The 15527-nt window shown below is 41.7% G+C and overlaps 1 protein-coding gene across 1 annotated transcript; it reads right to left on the minus strand.

The window, feature by feature from the left end:
- Nucleotides 1-931: 931 nt before the first annotated feature.
- On the minus strand, nucleotides 932-13718 carry LOC139218846 (MAM domain-containing protein 2-like). Its single transcript, XM_070850563.1, has 15 exons — nucleotides 13517-13718; nucleotides 13274-13384; nucleotides 9962-10245; nucleotides 6976-7060; nucleotides 6623-6754; nucleotides 6138-6415; nucleotides 5653-5746; nucleotides 4961-5104; nucleotides 4364-4483; nucleotides 4108-4253; nucleotides 3286-3382; nucleotides 2907-3065; nucleotides 2521-2774; nucleotides 1315-1399; nucleotides 932-1222 (listed from the first exon to the last, which is right to left on the minus strand). The coding sequence occupies exons 1-15, from the start codon at nucleotides 13545-13547 to the stop codon at nucleotides 1176-1178; spliced, it is 2067 nt and encodes a 688-aa protein (XP_070706664.1). The 5' UTR covers nucleotides 13548-13718; the 3' UTR covers nucleotides 932-1175.
- Between the last annotated feature and the right edge of the window lie 1809 nt (nucleotides 13719-15527).

A 15527-nucleotide genomic window follows, 5' to 3' on the forward strand; every position in this document is an offset into this window, starting at 1 on the left:
TTGGCCTTGGACCTAGTTATGATGCCTTAGGCTTACACTGCTGAGGGACTTCCTATGATGCACTGAGCTCCTCCTCTCACTGTCCATCTTTATGCTTCATGTCCCTTTAATGCATGTTACTAACTTGGTCCCTTCCCCAGAGCCTTTTGTGCTTTCTTGTCTCTCAGGATCTTGTGTATCGTGGTCACGGTTTGCCTGGCAGCGGTTCTCTGGCTTCCATGGATTGCTGATGCATATCGCCCACTACTGAGGGCTTGTGAGACTCACTGCTACTGTTACTGTTATTAGTCATCATCCATTATTAGTCTGTTACTATTATTCATATGTAATCATGATTTTCATACTATCCATTAGTTTTCGTATTCCTAGTATCATTAACATAGCTACTATTAGCTGTTGCTAGCTTGCCTTTGCCTTTTGGGGATTCTTGAATCCTTAATTTTTCTTGAATAATTGGGTCTCTCTTACTTAAAGAGTGAGGTCTAGATCTGCTCTTTATTAACCGATTGATTGCTTGCTTGATTGATATTGGCCACCAAAAGGCAGCATTGTCACACTGAATGTCTGTTTGTGTAATAGTTCAGAAGTGTTTGTATTTGTATTTCTCAGGTATAACCACAACTGTCGGGGATTGTAGTTCTCACCCCGTATCCCCAACAATGCCTGGATACAATAACTGAAGATTACTGGTGAGTTCTCAGTAAATGTAGTTTTTTATTTTTCTTTAAAATCACTGTCATTATATGTTCTGGGCCATTGTCATTGTTGCTACTCTGCTCTAACTAAGACAAAAATGAAATCAGTCCTTTCTAAATCTGGTAAATCATGCAAAGTTACTGTATTTTCTCTCTAAGTAACATTGAAATCCGTCAGCAGTTCGAATGAAAAGAAAAACAAAAATAATGTTGAATAACCTTCTCGCTTTATTAGAGCAGTGAGCATTAATCTAATGCATATAAATGTGAGGAAAAACACAGTTTAACACATACATTGCAGAGAAGTGCTGACCATGACACAAGTGATATGTGCTGCTCCATGAAAACAGAACTACAAGAAAAGTTTCCTTTTACCTACAACCTACTCATTCAGATTGACACGTACAGTAGGAGTCAGGAGTCTGAAATGTGCAAAAAACAGAGTTCACGCCTACTACACAGCTGCTGTCCTCTCGCCCTCTACTCGATCTCATTGGAGGATCCCACGGTGGACGTGATCTCCATTTCTACAAGGCAATCAAAAAGACATCAGGACACTGCTACAGACCAAGGAGTATTTTTTTACATGCTCAGTAAATATCTCAAATAGATTGTTAACCTGAGCAAGGTCCACCTTCCAAGATAATGTCATCTATGGCGATGTCACTCCTAACTGACGAACCTCTGGTCGCTTCAAACACAATCTGCAGCAGTGACACAAAGAGAGACACAGTTACTTGAAGGTCTTGAAAATATATTTTCACATTATCAGCTTCTTACTGTGAGCGACAGGCAGTGATGGAGGAAGTTCTTTCTTTTACTTGACTGAGTGTATCAATACAACTGTGTCAAAATATGCCATTACACATAAGCATTTTACTCTTGCAGCTCCTCAACGTGGAGCTTTTTAAACTATTTTATATACAACTAGCTAGTTTGGTTCAGTTGTTCCCAAACTGGGGGTCAAGCCCTTCCAAAGGGTCACAAGATAAGCCCGTGGGGTCATGACATGATTAATGAGAAATGAAAGAAGATAAAAACAGTCTGCGCAAATCTGCATTCATATTTTGCACTTTTCTCTAATCTTTGCTTTTTGGGGACAGCATTGGATGATTTGAACGCTTAAAGAAGCGACCTAAAATACACACAAACTTTTCGGAATGGGTCACAAGCCTAAAAGGTTGTGAACCACAGGTTTAATCTTTAATAATGCAATGCATTTTATAAGCTTGTTGTGTGCTTGCTTTTATATGTCAGGTAAATGTAGTGGATTATTAAGTACAATATTTCTCTCAGAAATGCTGTGGGGTAGATGTTTAACAGAGTACAAGGTACAAGTAGTCCGGCTCACAATTCTACTTAAGTACTGCATTAAGTAATTGTACTTTCCACCACTGGCAACATGAGCACAACTCTTTTTGAGATTCTTTTGAGAGGTTATGGAGTATAAATAGATGCGTGTGTAACACATTGTAAAGTAACTGATTAGCCAATTAACGAAAAAAGAATCAATAATCATTCAATAATTAATCAGTTAAGTCATCTAAAAATATTCTGTTTCCAGTTTCATTAAAACAAATCTTTGCTGCTTTTTGTTTGTTTTATATAATTCTATTATATAAAACTTCTCGAAAATTTTCTAACATTTTATGGACCAAAGACAATCAAAAATCACACATAGACCAATCAGTAGGGAGAGTAATGATTAGTTGCAGCCCAACATGAGTTATTCCTTAAAAAGTGTAAAATGTATAAACCAGTTGTCATGATTGTCTTCAACATGACCCCCATAAAACAGCTGGGGGACATTTCCTTGGACTCTTGCCTGATGCTGGCTGTCACTCTGGTATTCCACTGTGGCCCTCAGCCAGGCGATGCTCTGCTCGCCACTCCGTTGCCACAGCAACACGTCCTCTCCATCCTTGCCGAGGTGAACGCTGAGCTGGCCCGTGCCTGACCCGTACATGTGGTAGTAGAAGCGCAGACACTGGGGCCCCCTGGAGCCCCTCAGGGGGCGGGAAAGCAGCCGGACACTCTGACCGGGCATCATGGGCGACGCCTCCATGTGCAGGTAGTATCCTGTCAATCACAAGTCAGCAGTTTGTCTGATTACATATGTTTGCTCATGCTGGGCACTGTGATCTCCTTTTCAGCACTGTGGACAATTCTCTCCTTGACGGAGGAAGGAGAGTTGAAGCAGGGAGTCCTCACCGAGTCCCGTGGTGTGGTCTCCCCTTGGGCCGGTGTACGAGGTCGGGGTGGGCCCTCTTCTCCTCTCCCAGTCGGCACCATCGCTCTGCTTGTCCTGAGTGTAACTGCACAGGCCTGCTTCGAAGTCACAGTGTCCTGGGAGAGACGAGGACAACTCACCTGCAACAGGAGAATGTAAGACACTTAATGTTTGGTGACACCTAACTGTGACAGTACATTTGACCACGTGGTGTCCGTCTGAACGAAACATTTGAAACAACTCCTGTTTTTAAAACAACTTTTTTAAAGTTAGATGAAGTGGAGGTTCATATGAGTGCTTTTTAGATTTACATCAAAATAACAACTTTAAGTCTAACAAATCAGTTGAACAAGTCTTTACCTGCTGTCAGCTCACAGTCTCCGAGGCTCAAACTGATGTCATCCAAAGCCACAGAGCCGCAGTCCCAGAAGCTCCTGCAGGTGCTGACGAAGACCACCTGAACAGCAAAAGTACACAGGCAGCATAGGGGTCCTCATCAGCTTCACCATCCCAGAGGAAGGAGGAATTAATCATTCTGAGTAGAACCAAAAGGCCAAACACTTTGCTGTGGCTGTTGTTCACTTTCTGCTCGTGAGGAAGAAACAAAATCATTATTCAAATGCTGAGTGCTTTTAAATGACTGAGTATGTGAAGTGAGGAACAAAAGGCCAGTGTGAGGAAAGCCTGCGAGCACTTTGGCGTCCAGATGACTTTTAATTCCCGTCACGCAGAACACACGATGATGACACCGTGTCCTCTAACAGCCACTGGTTAGTGAATGAAAGAAATCAGAATCAGAAGTGAAGCTAAACTATTTGTCATGTGTCTCTTCATTTGTTATTTCATCTGTTTTCTGTACTGCATTCTTTTCATTTCCTGCTTCCTTCCATCTTCTTTTTACTGTCGATCCATCCCTGTGGTTATTAAGGTTTTTACTCGCTTGCTCATTCTTTAAATACTTTAAAGTCTCTTCTAAAATATTTCCTCCCCTTTGGCTCCCTCCCTTTTTCTTTCCTTCTCTCACCAATTACTTCCTTCCTTTCCTTCCTTCCACTCTTTTCCCTCCTTCCCACTGTTTCTCCTTCCCGCTCCATTTATTTATCCCCATGTTTATTTTTTCACATATCTTATAGTTCTCTAAAATGATGTCTGATGTGGTATTTCCACTTCCTCTCCTCTTGCCTTGGCAGGCTGTGATGTCTGGAAGGTGACGTCCGTTGAGATCCAGATTCCTCTGGACTTCTCCCCCTGAGTCCAGATCTTCTCCTGACTGCTGCTCTGCTGCTGCTGCAGATACACTTCCAGAGCCTGGTCCGTCTGGTTGAAACCTGCAGTTGCCAGAGTTATTTCTGCTTGGTGAGTCAGTGCAATAAATCACAGCACAGGATTCCCACATAGATACCACCACACGTGCTGGGAGTTTTTGGGTGCCACTCACCCCTCAAAGAGAAGTAAAATCTCAGGCAGTACTTCATGTTGCCAGGCAGGGTTGGACCAGTCAGGCGGCTAACATAACCAGAACGAGGGCTCAGCAGGGAGTGAGCCAACAGGAAGGATCCTGGAAGGAGAACACAGCCTTTATTTTCTTGCGAAAATCTCTTGTGAATCTGCTTGTTATGAATGTTGGCATCTCCGCCTGATCTTGATTTCAACATTCAGCTGTTTTTCAGCCTCAAACCCTGCTTTGTTTTTATCACATCCTCATCCGTCGGTTTCACTGTTTTTCAAGCTGCGTCAATTTTCGGCCTCAAGGGATCCAAAGAAATCAGAACAAGCTGACAGATTTGGAGTTTTGACCAAATCACTTGTTTATAAAGTAGTAATATGTTAGCAAAAGCTGAACACATCAACAGAGCAACATTATTTTTTGTTTTAGGGTTTGTTTGCTGAACCAGAGAGTAAATGTGCCATACAACCAAAACAATAAGCTAAAGTAGACTTAAAAGCTCTGCAGAGCTACAAAAATGTCAAATAGTTTCCCCCTTTTTAAATACAAGAAATGTTCAAAGATCCATTGTCAGCTGTTTTATCCCACCTGTCCCTGTGGTGTGGTCTCCGTTCCTAAATATGTTGGGCTTCACAGATACTCTCTTCCATGCGCCCATCTCCTGTTTCTGGGTGTAGAGGCAAAAACCTGACTCAAAGTCACAGTTGGCGACGGTGGGGTCAAAGGTCAGCTCTGTGGGACAAACAAATGGAATCAGCATGATGTTGTTAATGAAAACTTTAGAGGTTCTGGTTGCAGTACTTCAGATTTATCGGAGAGATCCACATGACATTTCCTCCGAGGATGAATCCTACACTTTTAGCCACCCTCCTGGTTTTTTGGCCTCCTCATTCACCCATTCACACATCATTCATTCAGGAGGAATCTCAGTTGGAGGAGACTATTCTTTCACACGCTGAAGCTGCTTCAGGCAGACACTTCGACATGTTGACTCATAGCTGGGATCAAACCACAGACCTTCCGATTGACAGATGACCCACTCTACCTCTGAGCCACAGCCGCCCAGGTGGTGCAAACTCCGAATATATTTCTATAGCAACTACATGTAAACCTCCAAGGTTTGATCGGTCAAAGATCTCATAGCTATTGCAGCCTATGTAGACTGCTAATACTTAGAAGGCAGAATAAAAGCATTATATCATAAATATGACTGGTTTTAATGTTGGCATTAAACAGAGCCTGTTTAGAATTAGCAGGCAGTGACTGTGGCTGCAGCTCACCAGTGTCTGTGCTGCAAAACTCTGGAGAAAAGGAAATGTCATCAACTGCAACACGCCCGCCTCTAGGACTGTTAAAGGCCACTTCAAAGACCACCTGAAGAGGCAGACAGACACATGGAGACACTCGTAAGCATAGCTGCATGCTGTCATGTGTGCAGAGAATGCATACCTTCACACTGAAGTCAAATGTATGCACAACATTAAGTACAGTTTTGTGGTATGCGAAGTACAACAGTGAAAAAAAATTCAAACTTAAAGTGATATTTGATTTTAAAAAGCAGCCACGGTGGCCACAAGAGGCAATTATGGGATGAATTCCCTACATTACCCAAGATTCTCTTGAGTTTTAAAGCTTTAAAGATGTCATCATTAGGTGTAAATTAGTTACAATGTGGTGCAACAGTAGCACGAGCAGAGAGACAGAGTTAATATTGGCATTAGTCACTATTAGTGTGTGTGTATGAAGCTCATATGTTGGTACTGACCTCTACAGAGTATGGTGCCTTCAGGTCCACCTGTACAGGTATCCATTCTCCAAGCATCCTGCTCCAGTCACTCTGGTTTTCTGTCCCAGCCCTCCACAGCTCCTGATACTGACCCAGTCTGTCCCTGGTGAAAACAGAGAACAGGTTCCCTCTCTCCTCGCTCCGCTGGTACTGAAAACTCAGGCAGCCGGACATCGGCACCATCGTCATGGGAGACACCAGCTTGGCCACTTCTTTGAACGTCTTGGCATAGACGGAGTCCACGTACATCAAATGACCTGAGAGTTTAGATATGAATCAGGTTAGGAAATATGGTGTACCCTCAGCGAACTTGAGGCTTGAGAGTTTCAGAATTCACTCATACCCAGGTTCTAATTGCACGTTTGAATTTTAACGATACTAACATAATAATCAAATTTAAAAATCCACAGTGACCTTAGCTATTGAATAAAAACACCTTTTTGTGCTATGGAATTCCCACTCACCTGTCTTGTTGTTGTATGTGTGGTCATTTGGCATATTGTTGTGAAGGCCCCCGCCTCCTCCCACATACCAGTTTACATTGGCGTTCCATTGATTACTGTATCCACAAAGGTGAGACTCCTCAAAATCACAGTCTAGACACAGAAAAAGGAGAAATCAGCATCAGGCCTGCCATTATGTTGTATGTGTGGGTGCAAAAGGCCTTTAACTAAACCAAATATGTTCGTGTGTGTCTATGTGTGAGTTGAATAAGCCTTGCGCAGATGGTCTCTATCTAGAAATGCACATGTGAATTATTTTTCTCTTTTTGCTTTAAAAAAAGACGTGACAGTGATACATGTGTGAAGTAACTGACCCAGGCAGTATCCCGGGCTGATGTGGATCTCAAATATGGCCAAGCTGCTCCCAGTGCTCAGTCCAGGTTTACCTTCGATGACAACCTAATCAACAACACATGTTCATGCTGCAATCAGTGATATGGAGTGACACAGGAATGACATCATAGAAGGCGAGTGAATGTATGGAAGGTCAGACAGAGAGCGCGCATGAAAATGATATTACTTTCAAAGCCCAGCTGAGCAGCAGGTTTGTTGTAAAAGGACTTACAAAAGAAAGGAAGGAAGACGGACTTGTTAAAACATGAGGTCAGGGCTTGTGCATGTGTGTGTTGGGAGGGGCGTAGATACAGAGTGACATTAGCATACATTTAGAGTTGTGCTTGTGTTCACCAGATGAATGTACGGCCAATAGTCACTCATTTGAGCTCCTGAGGGATGTGTCTGGCTCTTTAGCTGCTTGATGTTCCACTTTCTTCTCCTGCTTACGTTAGTTGCTAGCTTTGACTGTTGTTTGGTCCCAGGCAAGTAAAATACAGGCTTATCTGAGCTTTTTTGCTGAAAAAAAGCTGCCGACTGCTGTTGAGCTGATGAGAGCTCTGAAACTGAACTGTACAGTAAATGTGACATAAAAGATAAATCTTTGAGTTAAAGGAGGCCTGCAGTGCCACAGCTTTGTTAATAATTCTCTGTGGGTTTGTTTGTTTTAAAATGTATTGTCAAGGACCATGTTCAAAAACCACACAGCAGCTGCTTTGTACCAGATTTTGCTGCAGCTAGCCTACTTTCCATCCAGTAGATTTTCATTGTTAAAGAAATAGTTCAGTATTTTGGGAAATATACTAATTTGCTCAAATATAATCAATCACAAATGAAAAATGTTTTGATAAGTACTGTATTTCTTTGGAGATATGAGCCGGAGATATGTTGTCACTAATTCTGCTGTACTAGATATTTGATACATTTGATAGATCTATCTTTTCACAACCCTACTTTGTAAACTGTAAGAACTGCCAATCCAAACCTCTAGCTTAAATATCTGACATAACAAATTTCTTAACATAGATCATCTAGATGCAGAGTAGTTACTAGTTAGGTGTACTAGAACTACAACTTTGATGCTGATTTGTGTCAAACTGCATAGTGCAGCTCTAGGGAATTGTAGTTTTTGAAGTTTGTGACGAGAGCTCTTTATAACAGTTGGCCTCATGTGTGTAACTCCTTATGATGCTGAATTATAAGCCTTCAAACATGCACTGGTCAAGGTTCAAAGGTCAGTATTACATAGCAGGAGCCATGTAGAGTCTTCATACTGGTCTATGCTACTCTCCAGCCCGACACCTTTGTAACGATGTATTTGGTTTAGCTCATGCGCACAAGGCATCCCAGGTCTAATTTCAAAGAGCACTTTATGGAATTAAATAAATGAAGTAGCCCAGTATAAGAATTAAATTGAAAATTTCTAATTTATTTGCAGCGTGGAATAATAGGCTAATAGTTATAAAATGAAAAACCTGAAATGAATTATTGATGGTACAAAGGAAATATGGAGAGTACTATGGATAAACAAAAGAGGTGCAGAAATATGAAATATATGAAGGTGACAAAAGCAAAAATTAAAAAATTACTAAATTGTGTAACAGTGGAGGTTTGGACGCAATTCACAGTCTAAAGTCCAGTTTGATGAAATCTATGAAAGTGACAAGTGCAAGGATTAAACGAGAGATGCGATGTGTAGAATCCAGCTTCACAACACCATTTTATGAGATAATGAGCCGGCTAGCTGTTTCCCTCACTTCCAGTCCTAATGCTACGCTAAGCTAACTGCATCCTGCTCAGATTTCAGATAGGTACTGATCTTCTTTTCTAACTCTTGGAATATAACTCTGATATAGTTTTTTTCACCAAGGTCTGAGCTGAAATACGCTTCTCCGCTGAGGGGCCCACACATGGCACAGACCCGACTCACCATCATGCAGGTCACGACCCTGTCAGAGTCAGCTCTGCCTCTGCATAATATAATATAAACATGTGGTGTGCTATTCCCACACAGTGTTTAGATAATGTGTGTGGGTGTCAGTGTGTATGTTTCTCTGCGTGCTATATATTGGCCTCACTTTGGGCCAGTATGGTTAGCATCAACCCATATCTGTCTTCCTTTCAACAATAGCATGAAATGGTTTCTGCACGTCCAGGTGTTTTTTTCTCTTTTTAATTTAAGAGGGTTGAAAAGTCAGCTATTATAAGAACTAAGTGCAACACTGGGCACTTGTAATCTTTGATTGCATTTTAGAAATAGTACATATACTATTAATAGTACGTACAATTGTTTTTTGCTGTATCTTGAACTTCTTTTAGAAAAGCGAGAATTGCAGTTTTGACCAATCAGGAGAATTAGTTATTCATTTCAAATTACTTTGGACGTCTTTATCCTCATAAAGGGGTCTGTGTGCTGAGGACATGATGGTTTGGAGACCACCACAAAAGCTCAGGTTTCTTGTAAAATGATAACCTTATTCTCAAAACATGTTTTTGTTGGCCACCTGAACTTTTCTTTTGCACCATCATCAAGCAAATTTGCAATTGTACAGGATAGACATCGAAATCTAATGGGCAGTTAGCCGTGAAATTGAATTAGCACATGCAAAGCTTCTCAGTGGATGAACATTGTTTATTTTCTATTTGTGTGTCATGTATTTGTGCATCATGTATCTGGCTTTTGATTTTGTATGGCCGCTACCTTGGCCAGGCCGCCCTTGTAAAAGAGATTTCTGATCTCAATGGGACTTCCTGGTTAAATAAAGGTAAAATAAAAACACAGACACTGAATGACCTCCCTTCTAGTGCTTCCATCAGGAAAAACTTCACACTTGTAAATCCCCAAAGAAGATAAAATAAACATAAACAAACTCCAGGAAACATTAGAGGAACCTTTGACTTTACTTTGTCTTTGTTTTTTAACTCAAGGAAGTCTCCTTTTCCAAACAACATCAGACGGTATTTTACCCGGTAAGGCTCAGTGTTGTTCTGCAGGTCCATGCTTGAGATGACCCAGCTGTCAGAGGGCGCCTGGCTGCTCCACAGCGGCCTGTCAAAGCTCTTTCCCTCCATGCGCTGCAGGACCTCCAGGCTTCCTGACCCAGTGATCTGATAGACGAGCCTCAGGCAGCTCCATTCGTCCTGCTCCAGAGTCGGGCTCAGCAGGACCCCCGTGATCTCTCTCTGTGGTCCAGCATCTGCACCGATCTCATCATCCTGGTTAATGGCTGCATCCACTGCAACAAAACGGCCTGAAACAAAAAGGTATGAAAGATTTAGGAAAAAACGTTATAAACATTGCTGATGTGAAGAAAAACACAGTGATTTGAAGGACTATTCTGCAGGAACAAAATGTGGTCAGCATGTGAGATGTTTGATGCAGATGCTGCAGATGATGCATGTTTCAGCCCATTTCCTACAAATAATAAATACTGGTACACCAAAGCTTTTAGTTTCCAGTCATTTTCACTGACATTTAGTAGTATACATGTAACATATTCGCCAATAGAGTCTCATCTTTTCTGTCATTGTGGTAATTTTGTAAAAGAAGAAAATAATTGAGGTTTACTGCACAGCAAAGAGTAGAACTGAAGCCATCCAAATATCATTTTTTCCAATTACGTTTAAAGCAATCTGGCTGTCCAATAAAACAATAAACCTTCTAAACATTTCCAGCACAAATCAAGGTGGAAAATGTTTTTTTTTTCCGTCAGTGTCTGCATTGTTATAGAGTGTTGACATCATTTAACAGTAGGTTATTAACTATTTGCAGCTGCACGGTGGTGCAGTGGTTAGCACTAAAGGTTCAAATCTGCCGGCAGTTTGAACTTGGAGTTTGAAACTTGTTTGCAATGGTTCCCTCTGGGTACTCCAAAGACATGCATGCTAGGTTAACTGGTGACTCTCCATAACTGTGTGTTCGAGCGTGAAACTGTCTGAAACTGTGTCTGTCTCTGTGTGTCAGCCCTGTGGTTGGCTGGCGACCAGTCCAGCGTGTACCCTGCCTCTTGCCCAATGTCAGCTGGGATTGTCTCCAGTCCGCTGTGATCCTTAAGGATTTATTAGCTATTAATGAGATCAGGCAGTCAGCAAAGAAAAATGAAAATCATTTACCAGACCTAAGATGAGGTGCAAAGAAATTAGACAGCATAAACTAAACCAGGCTGCACCTAGTAGCCACAGGCTGAAACTAAAGTCTCCGTGGATATTTAAGCTGATCATTACATCTTTCTCTTGCCATTGCATTGGATGCAATTGAATTGCTTTGTGATGTGGCAGGTGATGCAAGAAAGACCCGTAACAAAAGAATGGAGAGGTGAAAGATTGGAAATTTAATGGAAATTTCTCCATCTTAGCAGTGATCTTTTCTTCACCTGGATCCTGAGCTAAGATATGAAGCACTGTTGTGAAATGTTCAGTGGAAAACACTTATTTTCTAACCTGAAATAAAATACACAACGCTAAAATTCAAGTAATCAGGTATTATTCATCAGGAATTCAGCTCCCACCATAACAGTAAACCATGGCTTCTTTTCAGCTCCATAACCTGCCAAACACACATGTACCCAAATGCAAACGCTTGCACTTGGGCTGAGCTCATTTCACCTTCAATTCACTCAATTAAAGATATTTGCCAATAACCTGCAATTGTTTGCACATGTTTATATCTACACTTTGAACTCAATGGATGAAAATGTTGGCACACACTCCAACTGACATGTTTTCTTGATTTAAGCAGTGTCAGTGCTGTCTTTAGATTCAGAAAAGAAAGCACATAAAAAGTACCTCATGTATTTGACATTACTTCACTTCTCTTACAGCCTCAGACCACAGAAAGGGAAAAGACGACTGAGAGAGGAGGAGGAGAATAAATGAGCAAAAACTGAGCACACCATTAACGCACCAACTACACTGACCTTTTTAGCAAGCCGTCGGCAATAGCAACAGGGATGGAAACAGGAAAAGAGAAAGTAGTTGACGTATCCCCAGAGGGAAGACTGACAGTAAGACAGGCTGCAACAACAGAGCAATTTTTGGACAAGTAGGAGCAAGGATCCTGGTGGAAAAAAAGTCTCAATAAGGAGTTTTTCAACCAAGGTCTGGCTGCAGATACAGTAGCTACTGCAGCAGCAGGACACTGTCACACTAGGAGGGAGTCTGTCTCACCAATCAAATGATGGGAGATTATTAGGTTATCAGTACACAAACACACAATTTCCAGCAGTTTCTGCAATTTCTGCTGACAACCTCCCTTGGCCAGCTGTTAAGAAATGATTCCTTATAAAACACGAATTGTTTGTTTTACATTTCTGTTTTTTTTTAATTTTGAGTAAGGGTAGTTGAACCTCTTTTACAGGCAGAAATGGGGAATGCATATACATACTAAGTTATAGTCGACTCCTTTTGTTACCACTACACCAATAGCTATAAAGTTAAAGGTAGTTATGATTTTGGTATTACTTTACAGTTTATATGTAAGTTCTGGCTTTTGCCCAGATATGGCTGCTTGATTGGACCAGGATTTGGAGATTTGGAATTGTAAATGTGGGCCGATTTATGCTGAGAATCAAGTCCAGTTAGTGTTCAACCGATTTTGGTCCATCATTCAATATGAGTGTGGCAGAACAGGGCAAATTAAGGTGTCTTAAGTGGGAAATGGTGGACAAGATCAGGTCAAAGGCTAAAGACGCATCGTGACGCTCATCTCTTAAAGCAGGCCCCACTTCATGTCACAATTAATGTGACAGGATCCTGCTGCTAGTGCAACATCCGGGATCAGTCTCTGCATGCATTTGATGTGCATGGACTTTGATCTCCACAAAGAGTCTTCATCGGTATAAATGGTCAGCATACAGCAAATGAGAATGGTAAAAGTTAGCAACAGTTGTGTTATTTCTAAAACAGGGCAATCACATAGAAATGATCTCTGCATTCGCCTGTTGGCTTTGATCACTTTACATAAATAGAGATTAAGAACTCAGATATGGTTGTGTACAGCACTCATCTGTATCAGCTGCAGTACCAACCCAGTCGAGAATGCCTAAATCTGTTATTTCACTAACTCCAGATGTTTAGAGATGGTGGAATCAATGCAGACCAGATGGGCTTCTTTTCACCAGTGTGCTCTGGTGGTAGGGCCAAAACCAGCACCAAAACAACAGCTAAACCTGAAACTGCTACTAAAGGAGCTATGACTAAGTCTATACAAGTACTTCCAAAATAAACATGTTTCTGAAGGACTGAAGTTGCTCTGTGTTATCTATGAAAGTGTCCCAGTACCATCTTTGTGCAGAGTCCAGCTCGTAAAGTCTGCATCTGACGTGTATCCGCAGGTGTCGGACTCAAAGTTGCAGGAGCCAGGCAACAGCTGGCTGTGGGCTCGGATGGTGGCTTTGGGCACATAGAGGGAGAAAAAGAGAGAACGCAGAGAGAGCGAATGGTAAGTATGAATCACTGCAACTGGCATTAACAGAAACATGCCCTCATGCACCAACACAGCCATGACCGTTAAGACCTACTCACCAACAAAAGTCAAGAGGTAGAGTGGAAGCATTGCGGCTTTCTGTGGAAAATGAATCGATCCTCAGAGGAAATAAGGAAAGCAAACGCAGGTCTTGTGTTTGCAGCAACAGTCAGTTAAAAATAGTAGAAGTTGCAACAAAAGTTTGTTTCTGAAGTTTTCTCTTGTCTGTGTCGTCTGAGTGTCTCTCCAGCTCACAGACTGGCAGCACACTGCACGCTCTGAGGGAAGTGTTTGTGTCTGGACAGCAGAGCAGAGCAGGGAGGAGGAGGAGGAGGAAGAGAGAGGTCTGAGAGGGAGAAGGAGGGAGGAGGAGAAAGTAGGTGAATGATGAGCTGGTGGGAGGCCAGTGAAGGAACAGGGGAAAGAGGCGAAAAGGGAAGGTGGGGGAAAGAAGGAGAGGAGGGATGGGTGGTGAGAAAATGTAGGTGATAGATGTGAGGAATGGGAGGACGAAATGAGATGAGGAGGTGGTTATGGAAGAAAAGGGAAGCCTCTCAGAATCAAAGGTGGACATAATGAATAATGTTGTTAAAGTCACAAAATGGTCTCTTACCAACAGTAAATCTTTTAACAATGAGTATAACCTTTTTCTAACCATAACCAAGTAGTTTAGGTTGCCTGAACTTTACCAAACCACGACAAATCAGAAAACAGTCATGTTAGCCATTGTTGTAGTGAACACATTCGCCATTTTGAAAGGCACTGACATAACAAATACTGTCATTTAGGTTTACGAATCTGTTCTAAATGCACCAAATCAATGCCAAAACAGACTCTCTCAAACTTTAACATCATATGGCCCAAAATATTTTGGCCAGGCCTATAAGTTCCAATGATGGAAAATCTTCCTACATCATACAATGACATCTTAGACAATAATGTGCTTTCAACAGTTTGGGGAAGATCCGTTCTTGTTTCAGCATCTTAATACCAACCATGCGCAAATCCAGGTCCATGAAGAACTGGTTTTCTCTGTTTGGTCTGAAGAACTTGACTGACCTGCACAGAGTCCTGTCCTAAGCCCCATCCGACACCTATGGCATGAACTGTTTCAGAATCTGATGGAAAGTCTTTCCTGAGGAGTGGAAGCTGTTATAGCAGCATGTCAATGGTTTGTTCAGCTTGTCTCATGGTTTGCTTGTCAAATGTTGACATACTTTGGATATATATTGTGTATTCTCAACATGTTTTGTGTAATGTAAGCTAAAATTCCACGAAAACATGCTTTTAAGGTCCTATCTGGACGTCATATGGTGCTGCTTCACTGTTTTAGGAGAGGCCTGAATACACAAATGATCTAAACTGTCTAACACATTTACGTTGTCTTCAGCCTTGAACAGCTTGCAGGCATTCTGTACTGGTTGAATATGAATGCTGTCTTAATCTTACATGTGCACCTATCAAAGTATGTGGGTTATTAGAATGCTCCCACAACAAAGACAGACTAACAATTTAAAAAATGTGACTCAAGTTTGGGAACAGGGCTGATTCACTCACTCAGTCCATCCCAAGTACAAAAAAATCTGACTTTTTGATGGAACTTTCCCCTCAGTCTCATTGCAGAGGGAAGGGAAGGAGGGAAGAAAAGACACAGGAGATTAGACTTGGTTGTAACAGAGGGAACACTTTCATCCACATTTGTGATCCATCTGTCAGACCTGGTTTCTCTGCCTCTGTACTTTCTGCAGTTCACTTGTGCATGGTCAGTTCTCTGCCTTTCTCTCGCCTTTATCAGCGTTTTAATGAGGTGCCATGAGATCTCTCAGACCAGATGGTGAGGTGGATTCTCTCCTGATTATATCCAGATAGCATGACCACAGCAAGTATTCTTTCTTCTGGAGACACTCAGGATCTGAATCACCATCTCTAATGGCCTTTTGGAGAACATGACTATAATTCTCAAGTGTAGATGCAAACAATACAAATTGTTTGGTGATGAGCAGCGAACAAGGGGAAGACTGGATTTCTGCACTTATTCAGTTCTAAAGGCTGCGTCTGTGTAAACAACAA

Source organism: Pempheris klunzingeri, chromosome 19, assembly GCF_042242105.1.
Source record: "Pempheris klunzingeri isolate RE-2024b chromosome 19, fPemKlu1.hap1, whole genome shotgun sequence".
Lineage (NCBI taxonomy): Eukaryota > Metazoa > Chordata > Actinopteri > Acropomatiformes > Pempheridae > Pempheris > Pempheris klunzingeri.

Coding starts and splice junctions, on each gene's coding strand:
- LOC139218846 (XM_070850563.1), bottom strand. CDS start 13,547: ATGCTTCCACTCTACCTCTTGACTTTTGTTG. Junction 10,246..13,273: donor CTGGACTCTGCACAAAGATG/GTACTGGGACAC, acceptor TTTTTGTTTCAG/GCCGTTTTGTTGCAGTGGAT. Junction 6,416..6,622: donor CACATACAACAACAAGACAG/GTGAGTGGGAAT, acceptor CTAAACTCTCAG/GTCATTTGATGTACGTGGAC.